This window comes from Sus scrofa, chromosome 13, assembly GCF_054392235.1.
Source record: "Sus scrofa isolate SSC_HxYL_T2T_F1_AM1 chromosome 13, Sscrofa_HxYL_maternal_Yorkshire_Landrace_v2.0, whole genome shotgun sequence".
Classification (NCBI taxonomy): domain Eukaryota; kingdom Metazoa; phylum Chordata; class Mammalia; order Artiodactyla; family Suidae; genus Sus; species Sus scrofa.
This window is the reverse complement of record NC_139395.1, coordinates 88,215,775-88,239,530: the sequence shown is the minus strand read 5'-3', so window position 1 is coordinate 88,239,530 and position 23,756 is coordinate 88,215,775. Positions and strand designations below refer to the sequence as shown.

The 23,756-nt window shown below is 40.7% G+C and overlaps 1 protein-coding gene across 2 annotated transcripts in view; it reads right to left on the bottom strand.

The window, feature by feature from the left end:
• Positions 1–23,281, bottom strand: part of ACP3 (acid phosphatase 3) — a 99,498-nt gene extending 76,217 nt beyond the window's left edge. For both annotated transcript variants that reach the window (XM_084989672.1, XM_021069456.2), the window contains exons 1-5: positions 23,125–23,281; positions 10,353–10,448; positions 7,339–7,425; positions 6,730–6,882; positions 1,858–1,956 (exon numbers count right to left, since the gene is read on the bottom strand). In XM_084989672.1, the coding sequence (XP_084845798.1) occupies positions 1,858–1,956; positions 6,730–6,882; positions 7,339–7,425; positions 10,353–10,448; positions 23,125–23,232 (543 nt within the window). In that variant the 5' untranslated portion in view covers positions 23,233–23,281. The remainder of the gene's footprint in view (positions 1–1,857; positions 1,957–6,729; positions 6,883–7,338; positions 7,426–10,352; positions 10,449–23,124) is intronic.
• Positions 23,282–23,756: the final 475 nt, after the last annotated feature.

Sequence of the window (23,756 nt, the reverse complement as noted above, 5' to 3'; positions counted from 1 at the left end):
AAGGAAAACTACAGTCCAAAGCGACTTTGACTATCAATGCAAAATGTCTAAGTAAAGTATTAACAAATAATTTAGTATTGTATTAAAAGAAAGGGGCTTAAATCTAGACCTGTAAAGATGGTTCAATAGTAGTAAACCTAAGAATATAATTAATCTTAGTAATGGACCCAAGAGAAAAATAACTTGATTATATTGAAAAATGTTGAAAAGACCTTTCAAAAAATTAAATATCACTATTGGTAAAAACACTCAAGAAAATAAGAAAGATGGCTAATTCCTTAATCTGGTCCAAAAGCTACAATGCTTAATAGGGAAATACTTCTAAAATCAGGAATAAGAAAGGGTGCCCACTACCATTACTGCTATGTAATAATGGACTGTAAGTACTGGCCAATGCAAGTAGGCAAAAGAAATCAGAGGTATAAATATTGGAAAAGTAGAGATAAGCCATGATTATTTTCAGGTATTATAAACCTGGAACAAACTTAACAAAAATTACAAAGACCTATAGGAAGAAAACCTTAAAATTCTTGAAGATAATAGGAAAAAAGTATCATGTTTTTAGAAAGGAAGACTCAACAAATTAGCAAAAAAGTTGTAAATTTGCCCTCAGTTAAGTTTTACATTTACTATGACCCCAATAAAAACACTAAAAAGTTAAATGAAAACATAGCCATGAAAACTCAGAAAAAGTAGAGCATGAGGGATTTCCAGCCCTTTAGATACTAAAGCATATATAATTCTTTTTTTAAATGATTTTTATTTTTTCATTCATAGCTGGTTTACAGTGTTCTGTGTTCTGTCAACTCATATATAATTCTTAATAATTTCAACTGAAGTTTTGGCTAGTGAAATGAAAGAATAATTAAATGGAATAAAAAGTCTAGAAATAGAGCTTATACATGGGAATTTTTACATATAATAGCTCAAATTAGTGGGGGAAAGATGAACTATTCAATAAATAGTGATAGAGCAATTAGGTAATCTTCATTAAAAACCTTCAGCAGGATACATACCTCACACCTAACACCGGCATAAACTGTAAATGGATCCAATACGTAAATGTAGAAATGAAGCTATAGTCAAATTAGAAAAAAGCATTGCAGGAGTTCCCTTCCTGACACATCAGAAACAAATCCGACTAGGAACCATGAGGTTGTAAGTTCTATCCCTGGTATTGCTCAGTGGGTTGGGGAACTGGCATTGCCTTGAGCTGCAGTGTAGGTTGCAGACTCGACTTAGATCCCAAGTTGCTGTGGCTGTGGTATAGGCCGGCAGCTGTAGCTCCTATTGGACCCCTGGCCTGGGAACCTCCATATGCCACGCCCTAAAAAAAAAAAAAGAGCATTGCAGACTTCCTTTATAACCTAGGAGCAGGGAAGGCTTTTCTAAATATGACTACAAATATACAAACTATAGATTACAACCATGTGGCAAAAGCAAGAGAGACATTTGCGTTCCCCACCCCCCAAAAAAGTTATACTATAGAAAGAAAGCTCCTAAAACTATAAAAAAAAAACCCCTCCCCAATAATCCACAAGGAAAATGGTCAAGGGATATGAACAGAACAGGAAATACGAGTGGCATTTAACTAGATAAAGACATGTAAAGCTCACTCATCATTAGAGAAAAGTAATACAGTACAATGTTTTAAAATAGTGATGGGCTTCCTTGTCTCATTCCTGATTTTGAAGGGGGTGCAGATTAGCAAATATCCCCAAATTGTCCACACACTGCTGTTAAGGTGGTGGAGAAAGAGGTGCATTGCTAATGGGAGTAGAAGTTGGATAGTATTCAAATAGCTCCAGAATTCCTATTATTTCTGTACACCACTAAGTGACACATTTTTTTTTTAACCTTATAAGGATGCAGCCTCTTCTGGAATTCCTCCGATTTCAAAGTCTCACTCTCAAGTTCTTGAAAACGAGGGCAGTTCCTGAATGGCAGGTATAGCAACTAAGGACCAAAGAAAAATCATAAATCTTTCATTAGTCAGAAGAACTAAAGAAGCTACAGTTATATGTTAAGACTCATTACATATAAAGTGACCTGAATAAAAGATTCAAAAATTTTTTTGAGCTGAGTGGAATTCTAAAATCGAGGAAAAATAGATAAATGATTTGCAGGTCTTAAATAGTAGGATATGTACCCAGAACTCTGAACTTGCTAAATAGGACTGTGCTGTTGGTAAATATTCACACCTCCTGGTTTTGCCCTGTGAAATAACTGTTATCTTGCTTCCTTCTGGACCTGTTTCAATTACAGCACCAGATGCACATCTGTGCGCACGCGCACGTGCACACAAACACACACACACACAGTATAGAGAAATGAATGAGAGGTTCTGGAAAGAATCTTAAGGGATTGATTAACCATTCACTGAAATAAGTTCTTGCAAATTTGAGGACTGTTAAAATAAGGGCACATACTAAATATATAGAAAAATACACTTGAAAACCTATTCTGAGGACATGGTAATCATCCTAAAATGAGTTTAAATTTGACATTTTTTTTTGGAGTTTCAACTATAATCTATAGGTGGGTGACTCCCATGTGTATTGTGTGGCTCTTACTTTCTGAGCTAGTCCTGTATTTCTAGCCTTGGTGGTGGATACCACCAGTTGGATATTTCTCTTCTTCCTTAAATTTGACATGTACAGACCTGAATTCAGCTTTTTCATCTGTAACCATTTCCTCTTTGGAATTGCTCTGCTTTTTGCCAATTATGAAATTTATTACCCTGCTTCATAGGCTAATCACTTTTGCATGTCTGCTTTCAAAATACAGTTAACCCTGGAACATTGGGGAGATTAGGGTTGCCAAATCCCATGCAGTTGAAAATCCGAGTATAACTCCATTGTCTGCATCCATTGTTCCATATCCAGGGATCATGTAGTACTGCGGTATGAATTTATTGAAAAAAATTTACATGTAAGTGAACCCATGCAGTTCAAACTCGTATTGTTCCCAAGTCAACTATGTATCCAAATAAACACCTTTTCTTTATCTTCACTATCCCTTCCCAGTCCAGGTACCACAATCTGTGTTTCAAGTACCGTAGAACTTCCTATGTGGTCAGTTTGCATCACAATTCATCCTCGGCACAGCAGAAACACTGATCCTTTTTATTTTTGTAAATGCTAATATTATAAAACCATCAACCAGATCATGTTGTCCCCTGGCTTATGACTTTCATTGGCTTTCCATTTTACCTATAATCCAAAGTCCCCTAAGAACTTTTCTGTCCTGCTTTCCCTGCTGCCCCCTCGCTCACTCCTCTCCAGCAGCACTGAGGGCCTTCTTGGGGTGCCCTGAAAGCACAGGCTTGGGGTTCTCTGCAGACTGTTGCCCGCTTGAGACACTCCCCCACTCCAGCTCTTCTAGAGATTCTGCCCAGCCACTATCACAATAACTTGTTTTATTTCCTTCAAGGAACTCATTGCCATTTGAACTTACTGTATTTATTTACTTTTTTTTCTTTTGGCCACACCCATAGCATGTGGAAGTTCCCAGGCCAGGGATCAAACACATATCACAGCAGTGGTGATGCTGAATACTTAACCCCTAGGCCACCAGGGAACTCCTGCTTCTTTATCATCTATTTCCTACAAAATATAGACTTGGGGACTGCCAGGATCTTGTCTATGTTGTTCACTGCAGCATTGTTAAAGCCTAGAACAGTGCTTGGCATATTACTAGCTACTCAGAAACCATTTTTTTATTAAGATGCTTCCTGTCTGTCATTTCTGAGTCTGTGTCACCTTGCTTACCTCACCTTCCTTCCTCTGGCATCTTTACTGTCTTAACTTAAGCCTTCATTTCCTCATTCCTGAATGGCTTCCACAGTTATTTTCAGAAGCTCCAATGGAGATTTCCTGCCTGAGAGTCTCCCTTCAAGCCACTGTCAGACAAATTCCCCAAAACATCGCTCATCACTTCCACACAGTACTGAGGAAGGGACACAGGCTTCTTTTATGTCCCCTGCTTTACCTCTAAATTCCTATGCATGGCTCTCCAATTTTTCCACAGGAGAAATGACATCGTCGAGGGAAAAATCACAGGATTGTTCCTTTAGTTTTTTTTCTTTTTGTGGTCGCACCTGGGGCACATGAAGCTTCCCAGGCTGGGGTCCCATTGGAGCTGCAGCTGCCAGCCTATACCACAGCCACAGCAATGACAGAACCAAGCTGCATCTGTGACCTACACCACAACTCACGGAAATGTCGGCTCCTTAACCCACTGAGCGAGGCCAGGGTATCGAACCGCCATCCTCATGGGTACTAGTTGGATTCTTAACCCACTGAGCCACAATGGGAACTCCCAGATTACTCATTTAAATGTCTAGGTTTTAATGAATTACCTAACCTTTCTAGACTTTAGTTTTCTCATCCCACATACTGAAAGGGTCAGGCTGAAAATAGAATACTCACCTAAACATCTATCTGGCATTTTGTAGTTTACAAAGTCTTTCCCTTTTCTTAACTACCTTGGTTTTCAAAGCCCCTGTAAAGAAGTTAAGTGGGTACTGTTCCCATTTTACAGAAAAGGAAATGGAGGTGCAGGAAAGTTACTCAAGGTCAAGGATCTGAGGTGGTAGGTGGCTCTCAGACTCAGGTTTTCCCAACTTTAAATTCAGCCTTCCTTCTACATCATGCTGTCTTTGTCTCAAGAGTCCTTCTGGCTATTACATTTGATTCTCTAACCTGTGCCCCACACAGTTACTCTGTCTTATTTTCATTCTTTCCAAATATGATCTCTGGACACAGAAGGGAAAGCACTCTATGTTGACTGGAAGCCAAGTTTTAGGCTGCCTTCCTTTCCTTTCCTACCCCTCCTCTAAGGTCTTGTTCAATGAAGACATGAATGACTGCCCTTTGGTAGCTCTATATGTGTCTTGTTCCCTGAATTCCTCCAGCAGATGCAGCTTTTCTTGAAATCATTGCCCACCATCTTGCATCATTGTCGACACATTTCACAGTGCGAATCTTTTTTTCATCACATGGATTATATATGGCTCTTCTATTTCTGTGTGGTACTTACGAGAGCTCTGGGAATAACTTTGGTTGATTGGTTGACTTTGTTAAATTTCTTGGTTGATGTTAGAGCAGGTAGCTGGAAGCCACAGGTAGACAATCTTGCTTATTTCTCTCTCCCTCCCCCTCCATCTCCCTGTTTCTTCCTCTTCTAATAGCACTAGTATTCTCTTGACTATGTAATTTAACCAGTCTTAAAGGATTAAGGCTCAAACAGCTACCCTGGTCAATACTGGCTAAATTTCATGTTTCTGTCCAGTCTATCTACATAGAAAAAAAGACTGCAGCAAAAGTGAAATTTTGGGTTTTTTTTGGAAAAAAGAAATTCACAAAATCCTAATGACACTGACAAGCATAATAATTCACTTCTGAGTCTGTAAAGGAAAGAGGCATAAAGAAATCATCTTGTCTTTTCAGGAAACACAAGAAAATTTTGTTGGAGTAGATTTACCTAGGTTATGTAACCTAGGTTAGTAAGGTTGATGGCACTGAGCTGTTCCTATAAAGCACATGGAAAAAATTCTTAAGTCACTAGATTCAGCAATTAAGTCAAGTTTCTTGGAGGACTGCCAAGACTATAAAACGAGGAGATAGTCATCACTGTGACGTGACCACAGGGGGATTAGGAAGGGGTTCTTCACACAGTTTGAATTCCACACCTGGAAGATTAGATTTATTTATTACTATTTAAAATATAGGCATTTCTATGAAAAGATGACAAGAGTTCTTGGTCAGTCTGCGTCAGTGTAAATAAATTTGAGAGTCTCTCTCAAACAACCTCATTTTGGCAACTTGGTTTATGGTACTGGTTCTTGGACTTGGCTGTTCACTAGAATCATCGAGAGAGACTTAAGAAAAGTAATGACAGAAATCCTAGAAAACTGGACTGTGATGATCATTGTACAACTATAAATGTAATAAACTCATTGAGTAATAATAAAAAAGTTAAAAATAAATAAAATAAAAAAATAAAACAAAAAATTAAAAAATAAAATTAAAAAAAAAAAAAGAAAAGTAATGATGCATGGAGTCCTACCCTCAGAGAGTCTATTTTACCCTGGGGAGTGCCCTGGGCATCAGGATTTAAAAAAAAAAAAAAATCTAGGTGATTCTAACCTCTAGCTAGCTTTGAGAACCACTAGTTTACAGGGAGAGAAATTGCTCTGGAATGAGAGCGGCCTGGTTCTCATCCCAGCAGTGATGCTATCAACTGTGTGACTTTGGATCCACCTTTTTCATTTGACTTCTCTGGGAACTTATTTCCCTTGCTATAAAAGGAGAATAATAATATTATCCATTCGAGGTTGTTATGAAAGGAAAATAAGATGACACATATAAAGTGTTGGGCACCAATTATGTACTCAAATCTTTCTTTTTTGCCCTACCTAGGGATAGGGATTTTCATTGGGGGAGGGATATTTTCTAGGTAGAGAGGTCTTTGGATATTCTGGAGAGAGGAGAACCCTGTGTGGGCACAAAAAGCCTGGGAATTGAAGGCAAAACACTGAAAGTCGTGTGTGTGTGTGTGTGTGTGTGTGTGTGTGTGTGTGTGTGTGTGTGTGTGTGTGTAAAACTGGAGAGGGAAAAATTGCCAAAAGTGGAAAGAGCAGCAAAACAAAGTGGGTAATATAAGCCCTGAGGAGCCTGCCTTTATTCTTCCAGGCCCCATGAAATCTTGTTTTCTCAGAATACTAACCTGATCTTCAGAAAGAGGGACTGTGTGCACTGGGATGGGCTGCCAAAGTAGGTTGGGGTTCCAGATGCTGATGCCTTCTGGAGGAAATAGGCCTGCAAGGTTTGTCATTGCACTCATCAACGTTCGGTCAACATCTGTGCTTCGAACATAAACCTAGAGTGGGACAATCAAAGCAGAATCCAATTGAGAGGAATTGTTGTTTTTGTCCCCCCTTGTGGAGTTGATAGTATACTTGAGAAAGGGCAAGACACCCGCATCAAAATATTAGCAGACATTGTGGTAGCATCCTGATCATGATACCTATTAAGGAAGAGAGTATTCTGAGCATGCCATGGCATAAAGCAATCTAGTAGGATAACAGCTGAATTGACAAAAGAGACCAATTAAGTGACATCTACTTGCCAACCCGGAGTATTTAACATAGGTCTCCACTTTGAATGTAATCACATTCATGCTTTTTTTAGGAACAAAATACTTATGTAAAGAGGAGTACCTTTGTAAACAAGATCTCTGACTTGTATAAGTCCCCTGGAAAACAGGCAAGAGCACATTTACAAATACATTATGTTAAATTCTTTCAAAGTTCCCCACATTAGCTTCCCGACTTACCTGTTCATGTTTATAGGACTCGTTCAAGAATTTTTCATATCGTTTCCTGATATATTCTCCAAGTTCATAATGTTGCTCCATGCCCAGCTATGGGAACAAATCAAAGCAAAAATTAGTGAAAGTAAGTTCTGTGAAACTATGAGTCTCATCTCTCCTCTTTGCATATGTAGAGTGAACAGTGGTGTACTTTAATAGTTCCACCACAACAACACATTTTAAAATGAAAAATAGGCAGAGAGCTGTAATCTTTAGACATGACTCCCTGAGAAAACTCAATTCATCATCATTCAGACTTAACACAGACCTTGCTCAGTTCATGGCTGGTGATGGACCTAAGTAAATGGTTCATCTCTGCGGTGCCTTGAACACTGAGTGCTTCATCTTTGTTGGTAGAGCAATATCAAGGGCTGGTTGACCATATGGAAGAAATTCAACCATCTGACAAGAGGTTGGGCTTGATGAATCTAAAGATCACTTTCAACCTCTGGGTGCAATGGTTTATTATCTGCACCGTTCACCTATGTCTGATTCATGAAAAACTAGAGCCTATTACTCAAAGTGTGGTCTGTGGATCAGCGGTATTACATCACTTGGGAGTATGTTAAAAATCAAATTAAATAGGCCCCACCCTCGACCTACTGAACCAGAATCGTTTGGGATGGAACTCAGGAATCTGTTTTTAATAAGCACATTAAGATTCTGGTGGCAAGCAATCCTTGAAGTGTTGCCTTAGCTCAGTGATCCTCAAGCATTACTGTGCATCAGAAGCAAAATTATCTAGAGTGCTTATTGAAATGCAGATTCCTCAGCATTTCCCCCAGATTCCAGGTCATCAGATCCTGGGTGTAGCTCTGGGATCTGCATTTTAACAAATGCCCTGGGTGATTCAGATCTATGTCATAGAGTGCCATCCTTTGGGTAACATGGCATTCAAGTCTCTCTTTAATCCAGAGCCTGCCTCACCAGTGCTTCAGAAATCAGAGAAGATGTGGTCTATGTGGCTTCTCCTTGGTTCCACTCACTAATTGCCACTCCTGGCTACCCTTCTAGATGGGAAAAGAGGTAGGAAAAGAAAAATGTGTGCTTTGAGGTTTGTGAGTTTCCTGAATGACCCAGGTAGCTGAAGAAGCAGATACCTTGGATGTAATTTGTTGTTCTAACATAAAGCTAACTTTTAAGAAAGTAGTTGTCTACTATACAGCAGTGGTTTTCAAACCCTAGCATGCACAGAATCACCTGGAGGACTTATTAAAACAAAGATTCCCAGACCTCATCCTCAGTTTCTGGTTCAGTTTGTGGGGCCTGAGAATTTACATTTCTGAAAAGTTTCCTGGTGGTGGCGCTTGACAGAGACCATTTGAGAATCTTTGAACCATAGAACTCAAAGAGAATCATTACTTCGTCATTATGTAGATTGGAAGGACCCAGCCAAGGGCAGGAATTTGATTTCTAGAAACTTGCTACTTCAGGAGTGGCCTTGTACCAGCACCATGGGCATACGTAGGAGTATGTCAGAAATGCAGAATGCTGTACAGTAGAAAATTGACAGAACACTGTAAACCAGCTATAACGGAAAAAATTAAAATCATTATTTTAAAAAAAAGAACAAGAAATGCAGACTCTCAGGCCTTGCCAACCCCATGAATCAGAATCTGCATTTTTAACAAGAGCCTCGAATAATTCCTTTGCACTTGGAAGGTTGAGAAACACAGATCTAGGAGAACCTGGTGGCTAGTCAGGGGAATACCAGAAGAATCCAGATCCCACAGTCTGGAAGAAACTTTGGTCTTACTAGAACCAGCAAGGGAACAGGAGTCTCTACAGAGCCACCGGTGTTACAGAGCAGCCTTGAGTGTTTTTGTTTCTTGTTTTTTATTTTTGGCAGGGTGGGAGGGGTGGGGGGGGGGTTGGTGCTCCTACAGCACTGGGAAGTTCAGGGCCAGGTCAGAACTTGCACCTTGTGCCTCCAAAGAGAATAGCCCCCCACTCTAACAGGGGAATGGGGAGGGGCACTGGAGCGTTGCTTACAGCCGTGTTTGTTCCTCAGCTCACCTTCTCCTGTGCTCCTTAGGAAGAAGGGCTCCCTGTGTTTACTTGACCACCTTTTTTTTTTTTTTTTTTTTGTCTTCTTAGGACTGCACCTGCGGCATATGGAAGTTCCCAGGCTAAGGGCAGAATCAGAGTTACTGCTGTACCACAGCTCACAGCAATGTTGGATCCTTAACCCACTGAACAAGTTCAAGGATCAAACTCATGTCCTCATGGATACTAGTTGGGTTAATTATTGCTAAGCCACAATGGTAACTCTTTACCTGACCAAAGAAGCTTCCATCCAAATACATCCATCTGACCTGGATGTATTTGGATGGAAGCTTCTTTGGTCAGGTAAGGAGTAATTTCGGCATCAGCACTTACAAAGAAATCGTATTTCCCTAATCCTGCCTGATTCAGGATTATTTTCTACTTTCTCAAGTGGAGCCTGAGAAACTCAAGGGATGGCTTATAAGTAATTCTTTTCTCCCTTCAGCATCTTCAAACTCATGTATTTTTTTGTTGTCCATGAACAAGTCTTATGCTTTAATAAAGCCAACAGAGTAAAAAAGATCAAAACAGACAACCCTATACAATTTTCCAACAGTTACTAGTCACTAGGGGTGAATTGGTCATGATCAGAAATTCTTGAAGCTAATCATTCATGCCTCTCATTCCATAATCAAAACATATTTTCTTTCTTTCCTTCTCTTTCTCTTTCTTTCTTTCTTGCAGCATGCAGAAAGTTCCCGGCCAGGGATCAAAACCACACACAGAGGTAACCCAAGCCACAGCAGCAACAATGCTGGATCCTTAACCTGCTAGGCCACCAGAGAACTCCTCAAAACATTTTCAGTCCCAGGTAACTCTGCAAAACACTTTCCCAGATCTGAGTAAAGTAGTTACAAGGTTTCGACATATAACAATCCCACAGAGTCTCCCTTGAAACTCATCAGCAACCTTTAGCTAAAAATCCAGCCAACCTGAGTGAGTTGTCCAAATCCTTGTGGCCATGAGGATTCCTTAATAGGGTCCTTAGGAAAGGTTTCAATGGGACTTCGGTCTCCATGCCTGAACACCTGAAAATAGATTGAGAGAGTTATGTTACCAACTTAGATGTTTTGCTTCTGCTCATCATGATACATTTTCCTCTACATCACTGGTTCTCAAACTTGGCTACTCACCTGGGAAATTAAAAAAATTCTGAGGACTGGATCCCACCCCTGGTGATTTTGATATCATTAGTTTGAGATGCAGCCAGAGCATCAGGATTCTAAAGACCGTGGCAGGTAAATTTCAGGTTAAGAAGAACTGTTCTAAATTCACGAATTGTTTTCTAGTGGCTCATCCTCTTGTGATTCACATTACCTGAAACACAGGCAAACTGTCAGTGAACTGTTACTGTTTCAGGTAATGTGAGTGACACAGTGATGCGCCATTAGAAGTCAGGTGACCCACTGTGGAGACTGGTTTGCACATCCAGATAGGGCAAGACTGAACACAGAGGTTAACAATATCACCTCACTGCAGACCAGCTCTGATGCGAAGTATTCCTTATTTAATTATGTAATAACATCAATAATGTTTTTATATATAACAAAAATAGTGGCTCTTAAATGCTACATACTTTTTTTTTTTTTTTTTTTTTTTGTATTTTTAGGGCTGCACCTGTGGCATACGCAGGTTCCCAGGCTAGTGGCCCAATTGGAGCCGTAGCTACCGGCCTATGCCACAGCCATACCAATGAGGGATCCGAGCCACATCTGCAACCCACACCACAGCTCACAACAACACCAGATACGTAACCCACTGAGGGAGACCAGGGATCGAACCTGCGTCCTGATGGTTACTAGTCAGACTCGTTTCCGCTGAGCCATAACCTGAATTCCTAAATGCTACATACAATTTGCATTGAGCCAATGCAAATGATTGCATTGAGCCAATGATTTATTAGTTTTGAGGAGGTGAGGGATAAAGGGCTTGCAAGTGCGGGATTAGAAAAGCTAATTCTCAACACTTTAAAACATACGTCTGACTGGGTCACTTTATTGTACAACAGAACTTGATGAAACATTATAATTTAACTAAACTTTATTTAATTAATTAATTTATTTATTTTTGGTCTTTTTGCCTTTGCTAGGGCCGCTCCCTTGGCATATGGAGGTTCCCAGGCTAGGGGTCTAATCGGAGCTGCAGATGCTGGCCTACACCAGAGCCACAGCAACACGGGATCCGAGCTTCATCTGCGACCTACACCACAGCTCATGGCAATACCGGATCCTTAACCCACTGAGTGAGGCCAGGGATCGAACCTGCAACCTCGTGGTTCCTAGTTGGATTCGTTAACCACTGCACCATGACAGGAACCCCTCTTTTTTAAATTATTTTTTAAAATTTTTTATTTTTTTAACCATACTTTAATAATAAAAACATACTTCTGGATTTGTATGCATGTCATCATGCTACTCTGCACATTTTACTCCTTGGGGAGAGTAGTGTGGACTTTTGAAACCTTGGTACTTTGATTCTAAAATGCTCTCTGAATAGAATAACAAACCAAACACAATGCTATTTTACTAAAAAAATTTTTTTGAATTGGTTATTATCTTTAACAAATGTTTTTAAAAAGATTTTTATTATAGTTGATTTACATTGTTTCGTCAATTTCTCCTTACAGCAAAGTGACCCAGTCATATATATGTATACATCCCAGAGCTATTTTATAAGCAAAAGATAAGGAAAGAAAAACCTCAAGAAATACAAGATGAAGTCGCACTGATGTCAGCAACCATTTTTAATACAGAGGAGGGCTGCATAACACCTTTCATTCTCTGAGATTTCCTCTACTTTTCACTCATATTACGTGGTTAAGATACTCCATTGAAGAGAAAGCCAAGAGGCTTCTCCTTTGAAATCCTGTAAAACAGTTCAGCAGAGACAGCGTAAGGAAGTCTGAAACTTTTGTCATCTTTGGGATGGAATTCCAGGAAGGTGAGGGAGGCTTCAGAGACCTGGGTTGTGTTGCAAGTATTTGAGGAAAACTAACTCTCTTAACTGGTGAGAAATTAAAACCTCAGTGTAACAGAATACAGCAAACAGAGGGACAATGGTGTAGTGATCTTAAATTATTTTGGTCAGATAAGGAATTTCTGTCATGAGTGGTCCCCTCATGGCAGCAGGAAGGCTGCATACTCTCTGATGAGCATCTACAGTTACTAGAAACTAGAGGTGACTTGGTCCTGATCAGAAATTGTTGAGACGAATCACTAGTGCTTCTCTTTCCACAGTCAAAACACGTTAGACTTTTCAGATGCCAGATAATTGTGCAAAACACCTTCCCAGATATAAGTAAAGTTATTATGTGATTTAAAAAAATTTTTTATTATAGTTGATTTACAATGTTCTGTCAATTTCTGATGTACAGCAAAGTGACCGAGTCATAAATATATATACATTCTTTTTCTCATATTATCTTCGGTCATGTTCCATCACAGGTGATTGGGTATAGTTCCCTGTGCTATACAGCAGGGTTATGTGGTTTCAATAGATCATACACCCCACATTTTCTTAGTTTCCAGTGTTTCTCAGCCTTAGCACTGTTGATATCTGGGGCTGGATAATTCCCTGTTGGGGGCTGTAGGATGTTTAGCAGTGTCCCTGGCCTTTGCCCACTAGATGCCAGGGTGACAATGAAAAGGTCTCCAGACACTGCCAAATGTCCTCTGGGGGCCACCCCTCCCACTTCCTGTTCAGAGCCACTGAGTTGGGCAAAGAGAAGCTGGATGAGAGACATTGTAGTAAAATTTATACCACTTCCTACCAGCCTATAACCACAATAACTCCTCAACACTATCTGAATGCTTGCTTTGTCCTAGAAGCTATACTAAGTGCTCCTCATACATTTAATCTTCTCATCAATTCTACAGAGCAGTTACTATCATTATCTCCATTTCACAAAGAAGGAAACTGACCTTAGCTAAGTGACCTGCCCAAGGTCACACAGCATGTAAAGAGCACAGCCAAGACCCCAACACAGGCCATATATCTCCAACACCAGCTTCTGAACCTGTGTAAGAGGCTCACTTCTCTCTGCTCAAATACACCCCTTAGCATCCCACCAGTGGACCATCTAGGATCTGGGGCTTCTTTATGAATTCTACTTTTTCCCTCTGACACTGGAAGTTGTAGGTGTGTAGGAAGTAGGGGGTTGTGCTGCATCAGAGGAAACCAAAACCTTGATGTGAGAAACAACCCCAAACATTTAAAAACTAAAACTAAGGTTATGCAACTAAATGACAGCATGACCTGGGGCGGGGGGGGGGGGGGGGAAACAGTGTGATCCATTTAAAGGAGTGTTTTAAAGAGCGGAGCTGGAATAAAACCATGAGACTTGGGCAATGTTTCCTACTCTGTCCTTATAGATCATAAATAATTATACTCCCTTACATTTCAGTAAACTTTCAGGGTTTCTGAGGTACTGGCTAAAACATGCCCTGAACTCTTTAGAAGGAATGGTCCACAGAAACACTTAATAAACCACACCCCACCTCCTGAGCTAGACATCAAAGAGAGTGTGTGTGTGTGTGTGTGTGTGTGTGTGTGTATGGGCGCACGCGTGCACCTGTGCTCTGAAGCATATGCAGGTGAAGCATATACTTGAGCTTCTGGAGTTTCTCCAGTTCAGCTGAAGCCTTTGGACTATACCCAGGCATTATTTAAGTCTGTGGAAGGGCAATCTTCTTAACTGTGGCTCTGCCAAATATATAGCCTCTGTTCTCAGTCCAGCAGTCAGACTCTATCAAATCCTTTGAAACCTAAGACTAGTTATTAGCAGTAGGACCGTTTGCACCATTGGTAATTGTAAAATGAAGACATCCAAGTTAATAACAATCCCTTATGTTTGTGCCACCTTCCCTGGTATTGCATAATCCTTCCCCTGAAATCTCTTGTAATTCTTATAACTCTGCGAGGACGGGTGGGCACAACTGCTGCCTTGAACAGATAAGGAAACTGAGGCACAAAGAGGTGGACTAAGCCGTGGGCTCCATGATGGGAGCCCACATCTCTCCCCACCACACCACAAACACTTCACTCTTAAATCACAGGTAACTTTTTGAAAAAGAAGAATGGTTTGGTGACTGACTCTGTTCCATCAAGTCTACTAACCAGATTTGGTGCCTTTCTTAGGATGTGGAGGCCCCGAGGACACCATGTCCGGTCCCTCTTCCCTTGTAGCAGTCAAGTACTCCTTTTAAAAGTATCAAACAGCATAGTCTCTTGATTTGCTTAGAACCCTCTAATATCCCCTCATTCTATTAAAACTTTTTTTGGTGTGTGGAAAAGCAGAAAGTTATACAAAAGTATATCTTTTTACAATGAGTTTTTATAATGAGCCCCTATGAGTCCACCATTTATTCCAGCTCATGTGTGGCATGAGTTCCTCTGCTGTCCTTTCCAATACATTGTGTTCTAGCCTCAGGGCTTTCATGTTCCATCTGGAATGTCCTGCTTCTGCATCTCCTGGCACATTCACTCAGCCACTACATTCAGGCTTGTCCTGAGAAAAGCAACTTCTTCAGAGAGGCCTTTCTTGTTCACCCAGTATCAAGTATCTCCTGCTTGATCTCTCTCCCATCTCATGGTTGCATTTTTATCTTTGGTATTTTTTTTGTTTTTCAAATTGTGTGTGTGTGTGTGTGTGTGTGCGCGCGCGTGTATGGCTCCCCCTCTCCCCAGAAACTCCCTGAAAGCAGAGTCCTTGCTGTCACGGGCACTGCGGTATCAACAACAGGGCCTGGCACACAGTAAGTACACACATAGTGCTTTGTTTTGCTGCATGAATGAATCTCAGGTTTGGTTCAGCTCCTTCAGATATACAACAGCTTTCTTTCCAATCTTCTCATTTCACAGGCTTTTGAACTTTCATCCCTGCTTATCACCAAGGTGTGCTCCGTCTGCTCCTCTTCCTCCTTTATTTCATTCTCTTATCTTTCGCCTCATACCCAGCATTAGATATTGCCTTTGCTTTTAGAACAGTGAGTCTGTCCCTGGATTAGATTAGAGTCCAATAAACCATCATATTGTTCTTTCAGGTTTGGAATTCAAGACACATGGTACAACTTTGGGATGATTCTGGAAATCCTAAAAGGGACCTTGGCTCGTGGCATTAAACTCCCCTCCCTATTTATTTTGTTAGCATGCTCCAAGTCATGAAAATCTCTTGATGCACAAACTTTGCCATGGATAAAAGTTATTTCATTTTCTTCTTTTAGGAACTGAGAAATAACTCTATTGGTAAAAAGAATTAAAAAGTGAAAGTCTAGGGAGAAATGAATGAGTTGGGTAAATGAATGTCACTTCAGAGGTAAGCAGGGAAGCTGACTGCTTGGGTGGGAACACGTCATGCACTGGCCTCGAGGAAAGCAGACAGGCCTTGGGCATCCAGGGCCCAGGAGCACAGAGGCCTGCAGGAGAGGGGAGGGATGAAGTTTTTATACTGTGTACAATTGCCTGGTATCTCAGAAACGCTCTGGGTTTGAATAACTTAGACCTGGGCTCAAACCCCTACTTCATCAACACCTCGCAGAGTGACCCTGAGGAAATGATAAACTTCTGCATGTCTTGATTTCCCTCTCTACAAAATGAGAAAATCATTATTGTCCATGCAGGAGAATCATGAGAACTAAATATGTAATATCCGCAAAGCCATCATCACACTACTGAACACCTAGGATGTGCTCAGTATGTGAAATTTGTTATTATATTTGTCACTATTATTTTCCTGGTCGTCGTTATGTTATCCAGGCCTTTACCTTAGCTCCCCACTCATACTTCCTTTCCTGTTGCAAACAGTGTGCAGCATATTGGGGCAGATGAGAACTATCCGTTGAGCAGAGGGAAATATTTCTCCTTTGAGAAATACTTCTATTAATTTCTAATCATCTCTCCTCTACTTTTATTTCCCTAATGATAATAATTCTTCCTTTGGATTTAGGACAATTTGAAAGCAAGTGCCTATGGTGGCAACCCGGCTGACTGAAATGTCTTGAGCCCAATATAATTTTCCTGATGAGTGCAACACCCTGAAAATTTGCAAGATGCATTGGCATAAAAGTGGGAGGAGCTTTGCATAAGCTAACTGAGGTGACCTCCTACTTGTCCCAGCACCAACGCTCAGTGTACAGTGGCCTGTCCAGCAAATGTCCATGAAAGGCCTGCAGGTCCCCACAGATGGCTGTGCTACTCCTTGACCCTGGCAATTAGGGAGCCACAACACAGGGGAGAGAGATGAGGAGATGCTGTTTGTCAGCTGAGGCATGAGCTCTGATTTTTTTTTTTTTTTTTTTTTTTTTTTTTGCAGGGTAGAGTTTTATCTGGTACATCTTTCATCGGCCAGCCCATAAGTTAGAGATGTGCCCCCAGACGGTTACCTCTGAAGTCCCTAGGACTCAGTACTCCACTGAAAGTTCCAGCGCTTTCCACTACTCTATTTTTTCGGGTTTTTTAAGGGCCTGTACCCGCTGCATATGGAAGTTCCCAGGCAAGGGGTCAAATCAGAGCTAAAGCTGCTGGCCTATGTTGCAGCCACAGCAACGAAATATCTGAGTTGCATGACCTACACTGCAGCTCACGGCAATGCCAGATCCTTAACCCACTGAGGGTCCTTAACTCACTGAGTGAAGCCTCGAACTTGCATCCTCATGGATCCTAGTTGGGTTTGTTGACCGCTGAGCCACAACAGGAACTCCGTTTCCAGTACTCTCATGTGATACCAAGACAATATTACATGACTTATGGGATCATTTTGGGGATTCAAAAAACAGAATGCAAAGAACATGGCATCTAGAGGATGCTTTCAATACAGTAGCTGGAACTGTAATTCTTATTTCAATTGATGTGAAAAAGAGGTTTATAGGCCTTGAGAAGTTTCTGCATGTATTCAAAGGTGCTGTTCAAACATAACAATGAAGATGAAGCAAAGAAAAGGGCAAGTAGTAACCTAATCTAGCCAGATTTCTGAAGGAAAGGACAAGTGTTTCAGTAGATTAGTAAGTCAAAGTTGAAATGAGTGAAACCTGTTTAACTCATTACATTTTAAATGTATATATTTTTTCCAGTTTTTATTGGTTCAGGAGCTCAAAGCCGAGAAGAAAACCTATCAAAATTAAAAAAGGCAGGAGTTCCTGCTGTGGTGTCAGCTAATCAGGCGGCATCCCTGCAGTGCCAGGATGCAGGTTCGATCCCCAGTCCAGCACAGTGTGTTAAAGGATCGGGCATTGCCTTGGCTGTGGCATAGGTTACAACTGTGGCTCGGATCTGATCCCTGGCCCAGGAGAGGCCAAAAAAGAAAAAGAAAAAGAAAAGCACGTAACTGCTTCATCCTTGGAGAATAAAAAGAAAAAAATACTAAAAATTTGCTATTTTAATTAACTGGTTATGTGAACATGAGGTAATTGTGATTATGTGTATAATCACCATAACACTATAGTTACCTAAAGTTAGGCATTTACCAGATAGACTTATGAGTACTTTTAGGTATTAACTCAAGCCTCACAGTAACTCCACAAAGTACTTATCCCCACTTTACTGATGATGAAACTGAGACCCAAGGAAGGTTAAGCTACTCATCCATAGTTACACGGCTTGTAAGAGGTTGAGCTGGTATTCACACCCCAGAGGTCTGATTCATGAGCCTGCACTTTAACCACTATGCTGTATGGTATTGTGTAGCACACAATAATAATTATAATTTCGTTGGTGTTTATATCTCATATTCCTTTTGAGGACGTTCATATGGTTGATGCCTTTCATGTACCCCATCTCCATGGCATCATCATCTTTCCAACAACCAAAATTAGAAAACAGGCTCGTTTTGACCCCTTTCTCTTCCTTAATAGCCATAGTCAAGCCATGAGGATTCTTCTTCTTTCACAATTTTTGGAAGAAACTCATCCTTTCTTTTCCAGGTCTGCTGCTTTCTGCTCCAACTCGGGTCTTTGCTCTGCTTTTCCCCTCTGTGTTCTCCCCTCCAGCTTCTCCCGGCCTCAAGCCACACGTACACACAGACCTGTGTCTCTCCCAAGAGAAAATAAGTTAGAGTTCACAGGTAGGGGGCACTTGAGTACAAAGTTAGCATAAGGGAGTTCCTGTCGTGGCTCAGCGGTAACAAACCCAAAAAGTATACATGAGGAGGCAGATTCGATCCCTGGCCTCAGTCAGTGGGTTAAGGATCCGGTGTTGCCATGAGCTGTGGTGTAGTTTGCAGAAGCGGCTCGGATCTGGCGTTGCCGTGGCTGTGGCTGTGGCCAGTGGCAGTGGCCGGCATCTGTAGCTCTGATTTGACCCCTAGCCTGGGAACTTCCATGTGCTGCAGGTGCGGCCCTTAAAAAAACAAAACAAACAAACAAACAAAAATCAAAAAACAAAGTTAGCATAGGTTCTATTTGACATGATATCTAACACCCTAAGTTGTATTTGCTGAAAAATAATGAAGCATCATCTAGAACCTTGAAGGCATAATGTTAAGTAAAATGAGCCAGTCACAAAAAGACAAGTACTGTATGATTCCACTTACATGAAATATGTGGAGTAGCCAAATCCACAGAGTCAGGAAGTCAAATGGTGGTTGTGGGGGCCAGGGGAGGGGAAGCTGAGGTGTTACTATTTAATGGGAACAAAGTTTCAGTTTTGCAAGATGAAGAGAACTCTGGAGATGGATGGTTTCAATGGTAGCAAAACAATGTGAATACACCTAAGGCCATTGAATTGTATACTTAAAAATGGTTCAGATGGAAACTTTTAGGCTCTATGTATATCATGCCATTTAAACCTAAACAGGTCTGTGAATAGAAATTATCATCATGGTCATTATTTCCATCTTTGAGTTTAGGAATCTGAGACTCAGCTGGATTAAGTGACCTCTTCTTGGTTCTATATCTGATAAATGAGGCCAGAAATTGAGTTAATGAAAGTTCAACGTTTTCCTAGGTATGGCTTTCAACTTCCATTTAGCACATAGCATTAGAAAATCGACAACACCATCCAGCCACCAGCATGGGGGGTAACCTGCCAAATTTTTGCTTTCCTAGGAGGACTGAGGAAGAACTCTGAAGGTCTGTGGCCCCTGGAAGAGTGTGATGGCCAGCACCACTTGAATTTACCTAACTACAGTGTGGAAGTTACCCAATCCGTGACACGCTTAAAATTTGGAGGCCTTTTGCATCAAGGACTTGAGTAGAAATTTTACATGGTTAACCACAAAGAATGAGAGGAGCTACTGTGTGACTTACCATCCTTTTCTTTGTAAAACTTAGTGGAATGAGAAGGAAGTTTTCTCTTTGAGATCACCTGAACTTACGGCTTTTCCCTAGCTTTGGGGAGAGAGAATGCTTTAAAATGGCATTTTTCTATTTACGGATGGAATAATGATGTGTGGGATTACTTCGCAAAATTCCATTAGGAGTATGTCAGCATGTGGATGAAACAAGGTTGCCCATGAGTGATAATTATTGAAGCTAGTTGATGGGTATGTTGGGACTCATCATACTTATTATTCTCTCTATAAATTTAAAAATAGCAATTCTCTTCTCTGAGGGTGTTTTATGGGATATTCTGGAAAAAAAAGAGGAGGTGGATTTTGTAGTCAATATTTAGGAAATGCAATTTACTAGATCCTTTCCCTGAAAGCCACAGAACATATCAGAATATTGAAGACTCTGAAAAGTACTGCATTTCGGAGAACATTAAACACAGTTTAACCCACATTTTTCTTCCCAAAGCTTATTTGACTATTGAAACCCATTTTTTAAAATCAAGCAACACCTGTTAACAACTTGTCAAACTTAGCATTCCCCAGGATGCACACTGGTGAGCCTGTTTTAAAAGAGCATCTGGTAATCCTGTTCCTTCAGAGAGAATAAGGACAGTTTCCTGCTCTTTCCAGCAAGAATAGTTTTTCAGAATTGAGGAAGATCAATTTTTCTTGGATCACAGCAGAAAAGCAAGGAAACCACCAGCTGATGATGAGTGAAGCCAATACACAAACCTCCACAGAAAGAAAGACCTCGGCTCCACGTGCTGGGTTAGACATCACATAGCAGGTGCAAAATATGTCTGGTGATTAAGAGCAGGTTTCTGGGATGACACGGCCTGGGTTTAAACCCTGTGTGACCCTGGACAAATTGCTTCATCTCTTTGTGTCTCAATTCCTTCATCTGAAAATGGAGCCGGTCGAGTTAATAAGGATTTTACAAAAACCTTATAGAACAGTTGCCAGATTTATCAATCAAAAATGCAGGATGCCCAAACATGGCATGGGAAGATATACATATACTAAAAACTATTTGCTATTTATCTGAAGTTCAAATTTAATTGGGCATCCTGTGTTTTCTGGTAACTCTATTTTATAGGTTTGTTGGGAGGATAATGTAACACTATCCATATTGAAATCTCAGGACAGTGTCTGGCACATAATACAGCATTTAAGTTGGTTGTTGTCATTAATGTTACCACTTTAATCAGAGGCACCTTTCTATTACTCTGATTCTCCTAATAATTTTCTAGAGAATTCCCTGGGTATATAATTGAAAGATTTATAATCAGATATTTTCTATAATCAGTGAAAAGAAGACAGTGGTATCTCTGGCTTAAATCCTTAGATGGAGGTAGTTTTGTAAGGGTAAAGAAAGATGTCCTGGGAATTCCCATTGTGGCTCAGCACATTACAAACCCGAATATTATCCATGAGGATGAGGGTTCGATCCCTAGCCTCTCTCAGTGGGTTAAAGATCCAGCGTTGTGTGAGTTGTGGTGTAGGCCGGCAGCTGCAGCTCCAATTCAATCCCTAGCCTGGGAACTTCCATATGCTGCAGGTGTGGCCCTACAAAAAGAAAGAAAGATGTACTAAATTGTTCTTAATCTACCATTAATGGAAGAAAGCTGAGGTAGGAAAATTGGTTAAATTAGTCTTGTAATTGTTAAAATTTTCAGTTCCTAGAGAGCTAACTTTGTAAGGTTTTTCTTAGGGAAGAATTAACTTGGCGTCCCTGAACGCACATTAACCAAGAATGGAGAGGGAGAAAAGAAACCCACAACAGTTTGGTAGCCAAGGGAAGTCAGCCTGGCTGTAGTCTAACATGGAGGAGAAAATGAACCACATGCAGTTAACTGAGAGTTCACTGTAATCTCTCAAAAAAAGATGATCCCTTGACCAGCGTTTCACAGTGTCCACAGCGTAATTTCTGCAGAGTCCCTACACTTAATGCACATGTTGGCAAGGAACCCACAGATATAAGTAAAAGTCTATCTCACATGGATTTTCCTATATAACGTACAGAATATCATACAGCTGCTGCTGCTTTTTTTTTTTTTTTTTTTGTCTTTTTGCTATTTCTTTGGGCTGCTCCCGCTGCATATGGAGGTTCCCAGGCTAGGGGTCGAATCGGAGCTGTAGCTGCCAGCCTACGCCAGAGCCAAAGCAACGCGGGATCCAAGCTGCATCTGCAACCTACACCACAGCTCACGGCAACGCCGGATCGTTACGTTAACCCACTGAGCAAGGGCAGGGACCGAACCCGTAAGCTCATGGTTCCTAGTCGGATTCATTAACCACTGCGCCACGAAGGGAACTCCAGAATATCATACAGCTGCTGCTGCTTCTTTTTAACACAGAAGCCTGACAGCTGGTGGATCGTTTGTAAATAAATTGATGGTCTATTGCTCTGGTTCTCTCTCTCATTGCTGACTCATGATCTAAAGATTTACTGAACTAAAAATCATGATATGCATGAACATATGGATATGAAATTTTCCTGTAGAAAGGAAAGAAAAAAGTTCTGAGTATAGCAAGCTAAGAAAAATAAGAACGTCATGTTTAGGTAAAAAGGGATCTCTCTCAAAATTATAAAAACAAATTTTGGATATTCTTTCGGAAATAAAATTTGCTTCTTATATGCTCCATCATATACCAAAAAAATATGCTGAAGAGATTGAGAGAGCCGTGAAAGTCAAGGAGAAAGTCAGAGGCAGAGAGAGTGAGTGAAACGCAAAAAAAAAGAAACAGAGAATCAAAGATCAAGACAGAAACCAAGAGATATAAAGGGATTCATCCCAGGACTGACAGTAAAAAGTGGTAAATCCCCTTTATTTTTCAAACTCTTCATATTTTTAAAAACAAGGCCAACAGTATATTTTCTTTCCTTGAAAACATGCATTAACTGCCCCAGCCCCTCTTCTACCTCACCACACAGAAAAACATGTTTTCAATGGTCAGTCAAATCTATGTATCAGGAAATCATCCTAAAACTCCTGTTTAGTTTCACTTTTATGCTTCAAAGTCTTTTGTACACACACACATATGTATTATATATACAAGTAGATTCTCTAGTTCCCTGATAAACAAAAAGGGAAGGAGCTACTTAATTCAGAAAATGACAGTTTTTTCGCTTGCGGAAAAATAATCGTTAAACTGAATGAAGCCAGTTTAGCGTCTCCTGGACTCGTGTGGCTGTCAGAATGAATCTACACTCAAGACAGTTGTAAAATAGATAAATAACATTGGCAAAGAAAAAATAATCAAACACACTTTGTCAGGACATGTTTAATCTTCGTTAAAAGGAACTTGCAAAACTTGCTTATTCACTTTCTGAGTTTGGTCTCCCAGAGAGTGTCCTGGGGTAAAATGAAACCTGACACTTGGTTTTCAGACCCTGCTGGTAACAGTTTGAAGGGAAAAGAAATGAGGAAAAGTCTACTCACCAATGTCACAAATCTTAGCTCCTTGGGTTCCACACCGAGGTCCAGCCGGAAAGAGAACAGAAGCAGGAGGCTGGCTGCCCTGGGCACTCGGAGGGCTGTGGCTCTCATGTTGGGGAGAGTGCTTCTGGCTAGAGCCTGGAGGTGCTGCTTCCAGGGCACAAGCCATTAGAGGGGAAGCTATTTAAACAAGGGATTGAAAGGGAAGGAGGACCTGGGAGGAGCCAAGGCTTCTGAATAGTAAAATCTCCAGGTAGTTTGGGCTGGAATTCTGGATTTAAGTTAGAACACTGAGACCCAGAAAGGGAGAGCCATTGCTCAAGGTCACAGAGCACATTAGAAAACATGTCTTTGTAGTTAATCCTTTCTTTAGATGTGGTATGATCCAAAGTTTGATGTGGCTGTTGCTTGGGAAAAAGATCAACCCCAATTTTGGAAACTGTAGGCCAGTGATTGATAATCTCTTTGGTAATCCAGAATTAGAGGGAGATTTATATGGAAGGTATCCAGAATTAGATGGAAGGAACTGCAGATACCGGCATATTTTGGGTCTCTTCTCCAGGCCAAACATCCTTTTCTAAAACTCTCATGCATTTTTAAGTTGAAGAAAGTAAGAGCAGTATTACTTTGAGGAT